The sequence below is a fragment of the Myzus persicae genome, unplaced genomic scaffold (assembly GCF_001856785.1).
Source record: "Myzus persicae strain clone G006 unplaced genomic scaffold, MPER_G0061.0, whole genome shotgun sequence".
Taxonomy (NCBI): domain Eukaryota; kingdom Metazoa; phylum Arthropoda; class Insecta; order Hemiptera; family Aphididae; genus Myzus; species Myzus persicae.
The window spans coordinates 369,333-384,033 of record NW_019102247.1 but is presented as its reverse complement, the minus strand read 5'-3'; the positions used below and the strand labels follow the sequence as shown (position 1 = coordinate 384,033).

Sequence of the window (14,701 nt, the reverse complement as noted above, 5' to 3'; positions counted from 1 at the left end):
CCTGTAGATTCGCCTATGACTCCTAAATTCAATACTAAGATAATAAATAATATTTAAATTATCATTGTAAAATTATTTGGTAACTATGTTGAACAAGTTAATTAATTAAATGAAAATATTTATAAAGGTAAGTCATAACTAGAGTTTGGATTATAATGTATACAATTTGACGTGGGTGAAAAATTAAGACAATTCACTAAACATTAAGCAAAGTTTTAAAATAATACATTTAAACGACATTAGCATAAAATGTTTTTGTATGGTTTGGAATATTTCCGAGGTTTAAGAGTATTTTTTTCTCTAGCATATCATGGAATATTTGGTAAATTATGAAGAAAAAAAAATACCAATTTATTTTAATTTTAATACTACAATTATTATGTTTTTAATAATTCACCAATCATACTTTATTTAAATTGTGATTTATTGAAAAAATTATTTTTCGTTAGTCATACGAATGTGAACCTTTTCATAAAACATAAATAAAAAAAATGTTTAAAAATGTTTAAAGTTTGTAATTACTTTAAGTAAGCGACACGAAAAAAATCAAAATATTCTGAATAATGATACATTTTTCCATGTCTAGAAATGTATACATTTCGTGAAAATTTCAAGTACATAAGAAAACGAAATCAATTTTGTCAAATACTAGGTAGTATTGAGCAAAAATTCTCATTTTTCATTACTTTATTTTTTGTTTTTTAAAAAATAATGTAAATTTTAATATTTTGACCCAAAATCTCCTAGCAACTATAGATCCAACTCGCTACCAGAAATCACCCACAAAGTCGAATATCGAAGCATTTATACTGCTCTAAATGGCGCCGAAAGACTCAAAAAAACACACCATCGTAAAATCAACCGCTCCGCTCAGAATCTAAAATCGAATAAAAAAAAATGAAAATTGCATACGGCAATGCCATCTAACGATGAAACTACTAAAGTATTAAACCAGCGAAAAAACTTCTGTAAAAGAAAATCTAGTTTTATTATGTTTGAAACATAATATTGTACAATAAAACAGTTGTCAGAGAGTTACGTCAGGTTACGAGTGATTTAATGATCTTCAAATATACACAAATATAAAAAACTGGGAAACTGGCTTTGCTGAATAACAGGTTTATGTGTAACTTGTCCATGAGTAAGCCACTGTAATGGATATTATCATGTTGAATTTGAATTCAATAATAAATCATTACAAACGAAAAACGACTTATATTCTGACTTTCTGAGGCAGTGTCGTCAACTTCTAATCCTAAGTAACATTCTATAGTTTATTTATATTAGTTAAATAAGTAAAGTAATTTAGGTTCCTATTAGTAATACCGAGTTTTAATTTTCGATAAAAACGATATAATATAATTCATAATAAAACAATACTGTTATTTTTGACTTATAAGCATTAACTCAATACTGTCAATACAGACATACATTAAAAAATGGTGAGAATGGATTAGTATAGTAGAAACAGCTTAAAGTCAGTCTAAATATTATGTTCATAAAATAATAATATCTAGTATATCAGCATGAATGCATGATTGTGAAGAGTTTCAAATTTAAGAGAGCATCTGGAGAGGGTCTCGCTCCATACAAACCTACAGACCTGGGATAACCTGGAAGCTCCTAGATAATTTTCGACGCTTTTACGTTTTGGCAGCAGTAAAAGCTTGAAGCCTGTCAGATGATATTTTCAACACAATAACGTACCTATATTGCCTATACGTAACGCCGTGCAAACGCATTTCTCATAAGTCAAGTGAAGGGAAATACAATTATTTTAAAAGCAGGAAATCGCGTTGCTGTTATTCAGTTTGTGATTCGAGTGCACCTCGTCATTGTTTAAAAAAAAAACAAGTGTGTAAGTTGAACACTTGTAATAACATTCAGCCAGGTCGAGTGTAATGATACACATTTTGTTTTTTACCTCCTTAACCTAGGTGCATTAATAAAAATGTAGTTTCTAAAGCCTATATTCCTGCATAGGTAATGGGATGTGTGGTTTACGTTGACGTGAAAAGTTGAAATCACAATTTTTGGATGACCAAATTTAATGATTATGTAGAAACTATTTTTGTACGTGATTGACACTGAGTATTCTATATTGTCAATGCAGCGTTACGTCATAAGTAATACAGGTCATTATAAAGCAGGCAAATAACTTTTATCAATTAATTATTATACCCAAGCTCTCTACAATCGTATTAAACTGTTCTTCATAATTGTGGCATATATATATTAAAACATACTAGATAAAAATAAATAAAATATTTATTTTATTCGTAAATACTTAGTCGAAATTGGGTAGTTCCAACGAAATGTTTAGGGTTTTTAACTGTAACTTAAAAATTAATCACGAACAACCTTAAGTTTTGAAAATAACATACAATTTAGTGTCACGAAAATTCATATAAATCGTTTCTTAATTATGCAATACATAATATAGTTCAAATTAATCAATATTACTAAATTTACCTTATCTCAATAAAATTATTAAAAAATGTTAAGGGCAAATAAACTGAACAATTAATTATGAATAAACAAATATTATTTACTAACAACAATTCAATAGTTGTTTTCAAAATATGCAGTAACAAATTCATAATAATAGTAATGTTTAGAAAGATAATAGAATATTGCAACTCTATTTCCCAAAAAAGTCGGTAAGTATAAAATTCACAAGAATACTAAATAGAATAATTCAAAAAATATAAAAATCCATCAAAAGTAAAATATTTTGAATTAGAGATATTATTAATAAGGTGCGACAAGGCACAAGCGTATAGAACATATTTATTTACAAGACGATAATCAAACTATGTGTGCAAAATGTTTTGATTGACAGAAATTATAAAAAATATTGAAAAAAATAAGGATAAATGAAAAAATAACTTCAAAAGCAACAACAAAATACATATAAAATAAAAAATATATATACAACTAAATTTGTCAGCACCTTATTCAAACTATATGTTAAGGAAGCTATATGTTTTACAGTAAGCTAAGAATTATGCATTATTACACTAATTCACTGCACTTATTATTGTAATCGTTGAACATATATGTATTAATCCTTACAAAATGTTCCCAATTCAAATCTTAACACTAAAGTAAGTTTTAAAAATATTTTAAGATGTTAAAGTGACGATAGTGTTAAACATGATCATTATAAATAAGTCATACTCAGTTTACCACAGGGGTATTCATTTTTCATAAAATTTAAATATTATATTATTTTGTCATATTTAAGTAAATAAAATTTAATAAACATTCAACTGTTAACAACTGGATTGGTTATTTTTTTATTTTTTCACTGGATATTAGTAATGTAGCTGAATAATATTAATATAGTAACTAAGTATATTGTAATACAGTAAATTGAACTAGTAATTGCCAAAAATATTCCATTTAAATGACCTATTGTGTGTAAAAAATATAATATACTTCAAATCTTAATAGAAGGTTACCACAAATAATATTTTTTAAATAACAACAAAATAACTGAAATTGTTATTCTTGGTTTAAATATCTAATTTTGTCCAAATTTGAACTTAAAATATCTATACACAAATACAGTTAATTATTTTTTTTTAGAGTTTTTGGTTAAATTTCATAACTATGAGAAACCTTGTTTTAAATTTTCAATTCTTCGCTATAATAATTTAATATCTTATAAATGTTTACTATAAAATAATTGCCAACTATTTTTGACTTTGATTGAGCAAAAATGTTAGTTATATTTCTTGTTGTTAAGTATTAAATAAAGATTATGACAAGACAAATTAATCAAATTATAAATTTATATTTTTTAAAATGTACAAAAAGAAATGTTTTAAAACAAATAATTATTTTCTTTTCTTTTTTAGTTTATTCATTTTCCTATTTTCTTTTCTTATTTTAGATGCCAATTTAGGATTAGCCATTAATATATTCTTGTAGCGTTTCTTAGTTGTTTGCTTGAATTCTGCATCTGCTAAAAGTTCATCAACCATTGTACGTTTTCGTTCCTTATTAGTAAGACGACCAGATTTGCATTCAAATGCTGAATCTTGTACTGTTCCAACCTACAAATACATAACATAAATAAGTTTTCAAAGAAGAATTATTTAAATAAAATATTTTAAAAATTTACTTGGAAATATTTTGGATATGCTTCAGTTTCGTTCTTTTTATAAAAACGTTTAGTATCTAATGCTGATCTCATCCGAATTAAGTCAAGGTCGTGTCGAACATTGTCTGTCAATTTAGTAGCTGGTAAATTAAACCAATTTTTGCCTTTAGTCTTTGCTTCTTCTTTCTAAACATAAGTATAGAACATACATGTTATTATTAAATTCAAGCATAACAAAGTACTTTTTTTATAAATAGTAAATGCATAATATAATATAAATACAATTCTAAATGATTGAGTTTCGTAAAATTTGCTAGCCATATTAATATCATTATTTAAAGTCTTATTGTAGTACATTAGATTTTAAAATCAGTTAATAGCAGTAATATTTTGGCTAATGCTATACTACAGGGGTGTCCAACCTTTTGTGAAGACTGGTCCACATCATATAGGTAGAAGTTGTTGTGAGCCACATACTTTTTTTGAATAATAATACATTCAATTTGAATGTTTAAATTATATTATATAATACAACAATACATCTTTATAATTTTACAATAGCGAATAATAAGCAGAAATATTTTTACAGGCATTAATATTTAATTATAAGTACACAGTAAAGTATATCTATTTATAATAAAAAAAAAAGTTTTAGTTTAAAAAAGTTAAGTCATTAGTTTTATTTAATGTGAAATTTGAAATTGCTTTTTTTGTGAAAGTAATGAATCAATATCTGGATCGATTGAAGTTGTGGCAATCCTTAAGCAAAGGTAAAAACACAGACGTGTGCATCATTTTATTTGATGTTTTATATTCTTAAAATAAATTTGTTCTCGTAATATTAATATATTATATACAATTATTAATTCATGGCTTTTAAATTGAAGTGAGGGCCACATCAAAATCTACAGCGGGCCGCATGGACACCCCTGCTATACTACTTCACTTTGCATCACTCAATTTTAAGTATAAATACAGTGCGATTTCTATAAAATGTTAAATTGAAGGATCAACAAATGAAAGGCTTCTGGAGCAGAAGAGTATAAAAGTACACATGAATATTAAAATTATTATTTTTCATAAGTTTTAGATACAGCCCATCATGTTAATATGTAGATTACAAATATTCTTAAACGTAGGTATATTATATACAATATACATTATACACTAGATTATTATACATGTATAACAACTACAAAAAGAATCATACACAGTAATTAAACAAAATTAAGTCGACAATGAGTAAATATTCATTTAGTCAATTAAGAAAATAATATGGTAATGAGAGTTATTAAAAAGAACGACATACATTATTGATTACAACTTTTTGATCTAGCATTTGATCAAATTATCGATTCAATTATTAATTAATAAATCAACAAAACAAGTTCATAGGACTATACCTTTTTATTTCTTTTGATGATCTTTGAACTCTTTTCATTCACTGGTACTTTGTAATTTTTTTGGAAACCCGGTTTCAAGACACTCTGACTTAGGAGAGCGTCGACAGAGTCCATGGTTCACAGAAGACGACAATCCACTATAATAATTATCGTATTGTTTTACAAGTATGTTCTATTGACTATTAGGTATATTGTATAACTAATGACAGTAACGACAGTAATGTATAGTCAATACCTATTCAGTCACATACTCATTACTCACATGCCGCAAAACAGACGTACAGTACAAAAGTACAAATTACAAACATTCGTCACTCGTGTTGTGCTACACCAGACCATGATAAATTGAATTGTTGCTGGATCGAGTGATAACTGATAACGATAAGAGATTCCAACGACCAAAGACTATGGATCCACCTTGGACCAAGGTATATTATTTTATTAGGCAAATTATTTCCACTTTGCCAAAGAACTTCAAATACAAAGCCCACGATTTGTTGTGTGCATGATGATTGATAATCAAATGATAACGCTGTTAATTGAGTTAATCATCATTGTATAAAATTATTAAAATTGTGTTCTTTTCTTAGAATTTTTAGATCACAAATCACAATATTGAATATAGTATATCAATATATTATTATATTATTTGTGTCATGATCTAAGCTTAGAGGCTTAGACGTCTCTCGATAAAGATGACGCTTTTTGTTTCCTCGTTGCCATCCGCTGAACTTTTACAACTGAATACATGGAACCCGGCAACTCGTAAACAAAATATGTGCCAATACATATGTTTTTAATGAATTACGTATATATTTTGTGGAGTTGTCAATTGGTTTCTTAGTATTATTTTATTCAATTGATTAATTGATATGTTGATAAGCAATAATCAATATTTCAATCATGATTTAAGAATTGAGGTATACCTATCCACAAACTTAAAAATATTGTAGTCCATAATAATCTTTTAAGTTTTGAAGTTGATTCTAGCAAAATAATTTGTAATTAAGTATAATAAGTTAACTCGTGGTTGGTAGGTTCATCTTGAATTCGTGATTTCCATTTCAATATTATTATTCTATGGTAATACTCTTAGATCGGACCATAATATACCAAGTACATTGAATCGAGTGCCTACATGGCGCAGTGATGCAGCCCATTTAGTATAAATAAATATATAGTATTAATAAAAAATATACATATTTTGTACTGCATCAGAGTAACTTGGTAACCGAAAAGCGCCACCTATCTTGACACTGGAAACGTAAAGAGGGCCGGTCTATTTAAAAGGTAATACCAGGGAATAGGGATATACAGGTTATGGCCCATACCGTTTCCTCCATGATTGGGAAACAAAATGGTAGACTCTCGCAAGCCACAATCACGATTTTGTTATAATATGAAATCCCTATATGATTCGAGTTCCATGCATAGAGACATAGAGTTCACACTCAAGCTGATCGTTGATCGAGACAATCGGTTAAGTAACTACTATAAAAACGATGTATTTAATTATATCATTAATGAATAATGATATAATGGTCAGCTTACACCATATTAATTCGATGATTATGGTATTGAACTGTGAAAAAAACAACAAAAAACGTATTTATTATAATTTAGTGTATAGACCTGCTAGCGCGAGTCCACCCTACGGATTGTTTAAGCTATAAATTAGATTATTGGAAACTGACAAGTGACAATATTCAGTATGAAAACGTAGATGTTTGTACTTGTGTTCTTTAAATACGAATTAATTCTCAAATTGAGTAACATATTATATATATATTTGGAATTTAAAATAGTCCAAAGCGCGATAACATTTAACAATAATACTAAAATAATAATAAAGTACGCAGCGATGCAAAAGGTACGTATGGAGTTATAGCGATTAGCGGAGTTGCTAATACAAAAATAATATATCACTTAAATTTAACACGGAATCTCCTGGTCACCGATAAAGTCGCATTAATAATAGTCGGCTCCATCTATACTCTGTTTGAAAAGAATTATTATCTAATGTCTTTAATATAGATTCGCCATAATAATATTATTATCCTTGATTACGTCTTGCTTACGACGCGAAAACGAAATACGATTAAAACTACGCATCAAGTGTCAACCGTCCTTCCGCCGACAACACGACTACAACGATATTATGGTGTACGGTGTACCTCTATCGGTAATTTATGTTGAAAAAAAAAAATATGAAACATTTTCTCGCGATACGATGCCAAGGCGTGCGCCGATCCAAGTCTGACGGTCTCGCTGCGTCGGCGTGTCACGATCGCGTAAATATTACGTCGAGCGCGGTTCGGTAAATAAAAAATTATAATACGACATTACGTGTTATTCGAGGACGCAACAACGATAATGAAAAAAAAAACTTGTGGCATGTGGGCGTTTAGAATGAGGTGGCTTACTGGTTTATAATTGGAGGGTTTTTGAGTCGTCTTAGAGCGAAAACAACCCAAAGCAAAACCGTATTATCGGAAGAATAGCGTTTACGTAGTGATATTGTGTTTGGAGACCGATTTTTGAGGTCTTGTGATTCACTCCGAAAATATGTCGAACTACGTAGAAAATATATTTATAATTATGATATGACGCGGATCTATGTAGATACAATTCTCCTGGACTTGATGTTTTGCGCCATCGCATTTGTATTATAATAACGTATAAAACTGTAGTACTGCATAGTCCACCGACGCACAATGGCCGCTTAACCGTCGTCGACCGTCGTTCTCCTCAATGGATTTCTATGCCATTGTGTACTGTTATACCTATTATTCTATATAATATATTATACACTTATGTAATATAGTAAATACAGCGTTGTGAACTCAGTTCTCCAAATCGTTAGAACATTTCGTTAATTTTGTTTGGCCGGTCCGGCATATTATATTATTATTCGTATTACTATCGTACGGGTTTACGGTGTTTCGTTTGCCGGTCGATTGTCCGCGTCAGACCGCATACAAACAGCATACGTGCGTTAAAAATTAAATATTAATATGCTTCGGAGTACCAACCCCGGTGTACTTTATAATAAATACGAAACTGGAACTAGTGTAGAGCCTAGAGTTGTAGTACAATATTAAAATGTATCTCGTAGGTTAGGGCTTAGGACTCGGGAGACAATAATATTATGTTTCAATGTTTCAGATTTCGGGGAGGGTCCTCCACCCGCGCAGAGCAGTAGAGCACCCTCTATCAGTTAATCGGCATTCCTCGAATACGCTTCGAATTGTATTTTACTCGTATAGCCAATGGCCCAGGCATAATATTCTCAGTATTATTTGGTAATATTCTTCGTTCATCAGCGTTTCGGTCGGAAAATCGTATTTTATTTCTCGGAAAGTTAGTACGCAGTCGAACAAAAACAGTCCACATTGCGGTTTTAGCGAATTTTTATTTTCACCTTCGAGGAATAATATACCCAACTATATCTGCATAGGTACCAGAGGCAACAGCGATCGTCGCAACTTTTTATGGTTTTTTATTGATGTATTGGTTTGATGCGGCATTACGGCCGCCGAGCGAAGTAACCTAAAATAATAATAGTAAAATAACGTTCAGTTATTTCCGTTTAATAAATCGATCGTCGGCGTTCGCGTGGCCGTCCTATACTCATTACTCCTTTGTGGTTTTTATAATATTATTATTACACCGCCGGCATCTGGCACGCGTCCTGCAGCTGCTCTGCCAAAGAACACGGTATCGGTGTGTGTCACGCACACTTGAAAGACGAAAAAACAAATTATTAAAAATATTGTAGACGTTACGACGATCGTGTACCGCCGCCAAATAATCGGCTATACGATGAGGGGGGCGAGGGGGTGTTTACTTTCTCGCTCGTTTCGGTATTCCGTACACCGTATAAGCATTAATGTATATCACAATAATTATTAAAAAGATGGTATCTATAGCCGTGATGTATATCAATATTGGCAATCACCATGGCGGCGACCGACAGATTAGCTTGAACTTTGGAATTTCCGAACGAAAATACTTAAAAGCAGAAGAATGGTGTCGGTTATAATAATACGAGTATTATACATTTGTATCTATGTGATAAGTTGCAGCAAAATTTTAATAACTGAATACAAAATGCATTTACTAGGGGGGTGTTCACTGGATGGATGCATATTGGTTGTCGAAATTCGTCCTGTTTTGATTTAGGAAATTTGAGCACCCAATTCTTATACTGCAGTACACTGAACAGCCTAACAGATACGAAAGTACGGTAGATAAAGCGGAGTCCGCAGAGGACGCGGTCACAGAATTTCGGATCATCGATCGCACAGTGAAAAATACGGCAACAGTCGTCGCGTCGTAATAATCAGTAATGACCATAATACTATTAATATGTGGATTGGCCTGCCGACGGTAATATTAAATAACGAATTATCGGATGCCGATCGTTTGGATAAAATAAGAGATTAGAAACCGCCTTCGTGTTTCGTAAGACGTACATAGTATTTATTTTATTATATTTTATATTTTTACGACGATTGCGAAAAGATATTATAAACGGGTGGTGCGACGGCGGCGGTCGACCAAAATATACATATATTTATACCATATACTAATATACTGTAATAAATATTATGATATTGTTGATTTTTCACTCCCGCCATCTCGGTCGTAAACCCGCCAAAAAAAAACCCAATTTACGAATGGTAGGTATAGTCATAATAATAATGGTAAAATGTCCACGAAATAATTTGGAAAGAAAAAAGATGTATAAAAAGCGAGCGAAATTGCCGGATTACAGCGGAGGCGGGTGGTAGTGAACGACATGAACTCTTGGTGGACGACGGTCGGAGGGGTCGTGAGCGTCGTGAAAATATAAAAGCCGACCGGCGTTGCCAACCACGGAATTGTTTACCGGGCACCCATGCTGTTGGTCACGCCGCCCAGATGTCGCCATGTCGGATTGGCTCGACCGATCGAGGTCACTGCGCATGCGCTCTAACGGTTCAACGGTTTTCACCCACGCCGAGCAGGCCAACGGAATAACGATCGATGGCTATTCGATTTTGGCAACTTGAGATCCACAAAAACCACCCAAAATGAGATTTTCCAAAACGAAAATCTGCCAAAAGCCTACATCCGTCGTTTTCGAGTTGTTTGCAGCGTTTTAAGGCCCGAAAAGGGTATGGCAACCGGCAGACGCGGACGGATTCAACATCGATAGTTTTAGCGGACGATCGATAGTTAGGGTACGCGCCACTGTCGGCGTCCGGCGGCATTCCCTCCATTGTTGCCGCCGTCACCGACGCTTCTTCTCATTCGCGAAACGCAAACGCCGCGTCTCTTCCCTTTGTCGCGCTCGCTGTACCGTTTATTTATTCCGAGTCCGTTACCGAACGCACAACACAGTTCCTATCCGCTTTTCGCTTGCTCTTCTGCCGACAAACTCTAAAAATACCGCACGATGGCCGACGTTGTAGCTGATGTGATGTGAGTTTTTATTACCATTATTATTAATTATTGTTAATTATTGTTAATATTATTAAGTACCTATAACTATTATTACTATTGTCACTATTATGACTAAAGTAACTTGTTTCTGTTATTATTACTATTACTATTTTTATTACTAAGAATACCTATGTAGGTATTGTATATTATTATTGTTTTGTATTATTATTGTCGCCGTCTTCTTCGCGCTGACGCGCCGTGTGGCCGCGGGTGCTAACGTCGCCGCCACAGTCGTGGGGGGCCGTTTTTTCCCCCCGTCCGCTGCTATCGCGCGCATACCTCTTCGGACGCCGACGCCAATGCCGCGCCGAGACGTTGGCTCGCCGCGAGTCTTTGACCGCTGCCGACGATCGTCGTCTCCTTCGACCCGTGACGACGCCTCACCCGGCGGGCGCTCGAAATCGTCTGCTCACCCTCACTGTTTGAATATTAGCTACCTTTTCACCAAAAATTCGCATTTCCCGTGGGACATCCGGCTTCTGACGATTGTCGCGGTCAGGCGTGGGAATCACATGGTCGGACGCGGTTTACCCGCCGATCGCCGACGAAACACTTCGCTTGTTGACCTTGCCGGCAGACGCGGCGTCGCTTTTTTTTCGGATTACCAGGCGTCCGTCTAAAGTGGTTAGCTTATCTGACAATGTCGCCAGCTGCACGCATGTCTAGACCCTCGCGAAAAAAAAACATTTGATTTATCTATAACGTATGATGTGTTGCTGCTGTTTATGCAGTTACGCTCCATCAAATTACAATTTACAGAGGTCAGACATGTAGCACGTTGACCCCTCGTTCTTATAATCATCATTGCCCCCATAATTGGCTCATTAGTTGGTGTCAATATTGCTCCTTACAATAGTTAACTGTTAACGTGTCTACATCATGTGTTCGATCATTCACTCATTTGCTGTGTAAACAAATTCAATAATTGATATTTATACCCTAATCCATTGTGTTTGAGTAAATGAATATTATGTTGGGTATAGGAATAAATTAAAACTTGAAACCTGTTTAATGGATACAGTAATTATTTCAGCTGTTACTTAGCAGCACTTACACCTGGACTATAAATTAAACAGCCAGTGACCACCTGCTGGAATCCTTATAACACTTATAATTTCTAAATCTTATTTGCTTGTAGATATGTTATGATAATTGTATGATGTTTAGCTGAATCATTTATTATTAGTTTTGTAACGTTCAAACAAAAGTTTCAATATATTTTTTTTTTGTTTAGTGAAACTGTCACCACCCCAGAAAAGAAAGTAGCAGATTCGCCAGTGAAAGACAAGAAGGTGCCAGATTCTCCAGCTAAGAAAGTTGAATCTCCTGTGAAAGAAAAGGCTGCTGAAAATGGATCTGCCAAAACTGAAGAGGAAGACGATGAAGTAAAAGAAAATGGTGCTTCAGAGGAAGAAGAAGAAGATGAGGATGTGGTAGAAAAAGAACAGAATGGTGACACCAAAGGTTTGTTCTAGACAATATATAGATATCATTAGTTTATCTAAGATTCAATTAAATAACTTTATATTTGTTTGTTTAGATGATGAAGAAGAAACAGACAGTTGTCAAAAAGGTGTTAAGAGGAAATCTGGTGCTTCAGAAGCAGCTGTTGAATCTGAAGACAGTGAGAAGAAGGCTAAGTTAGAAGAAGCTGAAGAAGATCCAGCTACTGCAGAGCCCCAATTTGTCGAAGCGTAAACACATGTCAATGACATTAAATTATTCTAGACCCTGCCCTCCTTTTGTTATAATGATAACTACCATTTTGACTTCGAAGCAGATCTCTTTGATACATGAATTATAAACTCTCCATGTTCAATTTGTAACTGCTCCAAATTATAATATGACGTACAAAATGTTTCCTTTTCTCAAAACTCGACAGCTCCGCGGTACTTTGATAATTAATTAATTTTAAACTTAATTTTAAGTTAATGGTTTTTTTTTTACGTCTTAATAAACTTGGTCAATTTTTATTTTATATATTTTTACTATAGGATATGGTAAAATTATATTATACAAAAGTATAGTTTTAGACAAGGGATGGTTTCTTTTTAATTTTAATATTGATAACTATCAATATTTCTCTAAACTACAATGTAAGTAGCTAGAAAATTAGTAGTACCTTGTGGTCCCACTAGTAGGTTTTTTGTATTATATTCTACTTTAAATTTAAATAAACAATTTATCTATAAGTTCAAAGTGGAATACATTTTTAAAACTATAATATATGGTTGTAATTACAATTTACCTATTTAGGATAATACAGTTCTAGTATTAAATATATATACCAACGGTAATTATATATATTATATAGTCTATAAAGTCCTACCTATTTTATTTTTTTTACCCTTGTGTACACCCTATTTCATTCAATTTTTCTTTGTATAAATTTGGTGTAATTTTTATGATTATTTAAAAATATTTTTCAAAGTTCTGTTTTGGTAATACTAAAAACTGTGTATCTTACACAGTCATAAATTGTACTGTACTGTATCTGTTTTAATTAATAAATTGTCTAGAATGTATAACGTGCATTTGTGATTTATTAGATTAACTAAATCCTATTCCATACCAAATTTTTTTTATTTCTTGAATTGTATTTTATTAAAATGTTAATATTAATATATGGTTATTACCTAAGTAATAATAATAATAAAAGGTACTATAACAAGTGCTAAAATTGATGTGCTTTAATATTAATTTTTCATTTAATTATAATTTGTATCCATTTGTCAAGTATTATATTATAATGAAATTTGTATAATAGTCATAATTAAGAGAACAATTGTTTTTGTTTTGTGACATTTTTAGTACAATAAGTATAATGGGTATCTACTTAGTATTCCAATGTTCATTAGCATTGCAATTTACATTTTTTTTCTTCATAATTCAATTACATTAAATTTGTTACCAAATTAATTGGATTTATATAAAATATTTTTCATTTACAACATAATAGATAAAGAAAAATAACACTGCTGTTAAAATTATCTGCTTTTTTAAATAATTTTATTTTATGCACAATATTTCTTTAGTTAATTATTGAAGTGTTTGATTTATTACACATGAACATATTCAATCTATTTTGGTTAACAGTTTCATGATTATTATGTACTAGGTATTTGGTCTTAGAAGTGTGTTTTAGGCAGGAATTTCAATGTATTTGGTATTTTTTTCTAATGGTTTATAGAATACATGTTGTGGTACAAATTTACTTCATAATATTATCTTTTTTTAAATGATAAACTGCATTTTTTGTTTTTAACAGTTTCGTGGTATTTTTATGAAAATTCATATTAAGAAAATGTATTTCAAGATCCCTCTATAATTGTATTTATATTTTACTACCAAACAAAGTTAATCTTATCTCGCCTTTAAATTCCATTTAACTAATAATATTGATATGATGTCTAATATATATGAGATATATTGCTGGTCGCCGAATCAACTGAACTCGGCATCAATATATTGACTTCATCACCGTATTATCTTACATAATTTACATAATACGTATCTTCGTAGTAGGAATGTTACATTTTAAAAGATTTATGTTCCTAATATGTTTGTTGTAATTTTAAGTTTTTTGTGCATTATTTTAAATATCTTGACTTTTTCATAGAGAACTTTCTTATTTACTTCGGGTGTCAATTCCCAGCTCTAATTATAAGTATTTTTGTTTATTAAAACCATACTAAAAGGTCAT

The 14,701-nt window shown here is 31.7% G+C and overlaps 2 protein-coding genes across 5 annotated transcripts; one reads left to right on the top strand and one right to left on the bottom strand.

The window, feature by feature from the left end:
* Window positions 1-3,782: 3,782 nt before the first annotated feature.
* LOC111031634 (deoxynucleotidyltransferase terminal-interacting protein 2) lies at window positions 3,783-5,896 on the bottom strand. 4 transcript variants are annotated; one of them, XM_022311663.1, is made up of 4 exons: window positions 5,774-5,896; window positions 5,512-5,648; window positions 4,130-4,294; window positions 3,824-4,061 (listed from the first exon to the last, which is right to left on the bottom strand). In XM_022311663.1, the coding sequence occupies exons 2-4, from the start codon at window positions 5,623-5,625 to the stop codon at window positions 3,843-3,845; spliced, it is 498 nt and encodes a 165-aa protein (XP_022167355.1). In that variant the 5' UTR covers window positions 5,626-5,648; window positions 5,774-5,896; the 3' UTR covers window positions 3,824-3,842. The 4 variants fall into 4 exon arrangements, with proteins under 4 accessions (XP_022167353.1, XP_022167355.1, XP_022167356.1 ...); XM_022311664.1 differs by having other exon boundaries at window positions 5,763-5,879; XM_022311662.1 differs by having other exon boundaries at window positions 5,747-5,870.
* Window positions 5,897-10,833: 4,937 nt separating this feature from the next.
* On the top strand, window positions 10,834-13,127 carry LOC111031636 (prothymosin alpha-like). Its single transcript, XM_022311665.1, has 3 exons — window positions 10,834-10,977; window positions 12,233-12,462; window positions 12,539-13,127. Exons 1-3 carry the CDS (start codon window positions 10,952-10,954, stop codon window positions 12,694-12,696), a joined length of 414 nt encoding a protein of 137 aa, XP_022167357.1. The 5' UTR covers window positions 10,834-10,951; the 3' UTR covers window positions 12,697-13,127.
* The last annotated feature ends 1,574 nt before the right edge of the window (window positions 13,128-14,701 follow it).

Excerpts from the sequence above, each read along its gene's own strand:
- LOC111031636 (XM_022311665.1), top strand. The coding sequence starts at position 10,952 with ATGGCCGACGTTGTAGCTGATGTGAT. Across the intron at positions 10,978-12,232 it reads GACGTTGTAGCTGATGTGAT|TGAAACTGTCACCACCCCAG; the intron begins GTGAGTTTTTAT and ends TTTTTTGTTTAG. Across the intron at positions 12,463-12,538 it reads ACAGAATGGTGACACCAAAG|ATGATGAAGAAGAAACAGAC; the intron begins GTTTGTTCTAGA and ends TTGTTTGTTTAG.
- LOC111031634 (XM_022311663.1), bottom strand. The coding sequence starts at position 5,625 with ATGGACTCTGTCGACGCTCTCCTAAGTCAGAGTGTCTTGAAACCGGGT. Across the intron at positions 4,295-5,511 it reads TCATCAAAAGAAATAAAAAG|AAAGAAGAAGCAAAGACTAA; the intron begins GTATAGTCCTAT and ends ACTTATGTTTAG. Across the intron at positions 4,062-4,129 it reads CATATCCAAAATATTTCCAA|GTTGGAACAGTACAAGATTC; the intron begins GTAAATTTTTAA and ends ATGTATTTGTAG.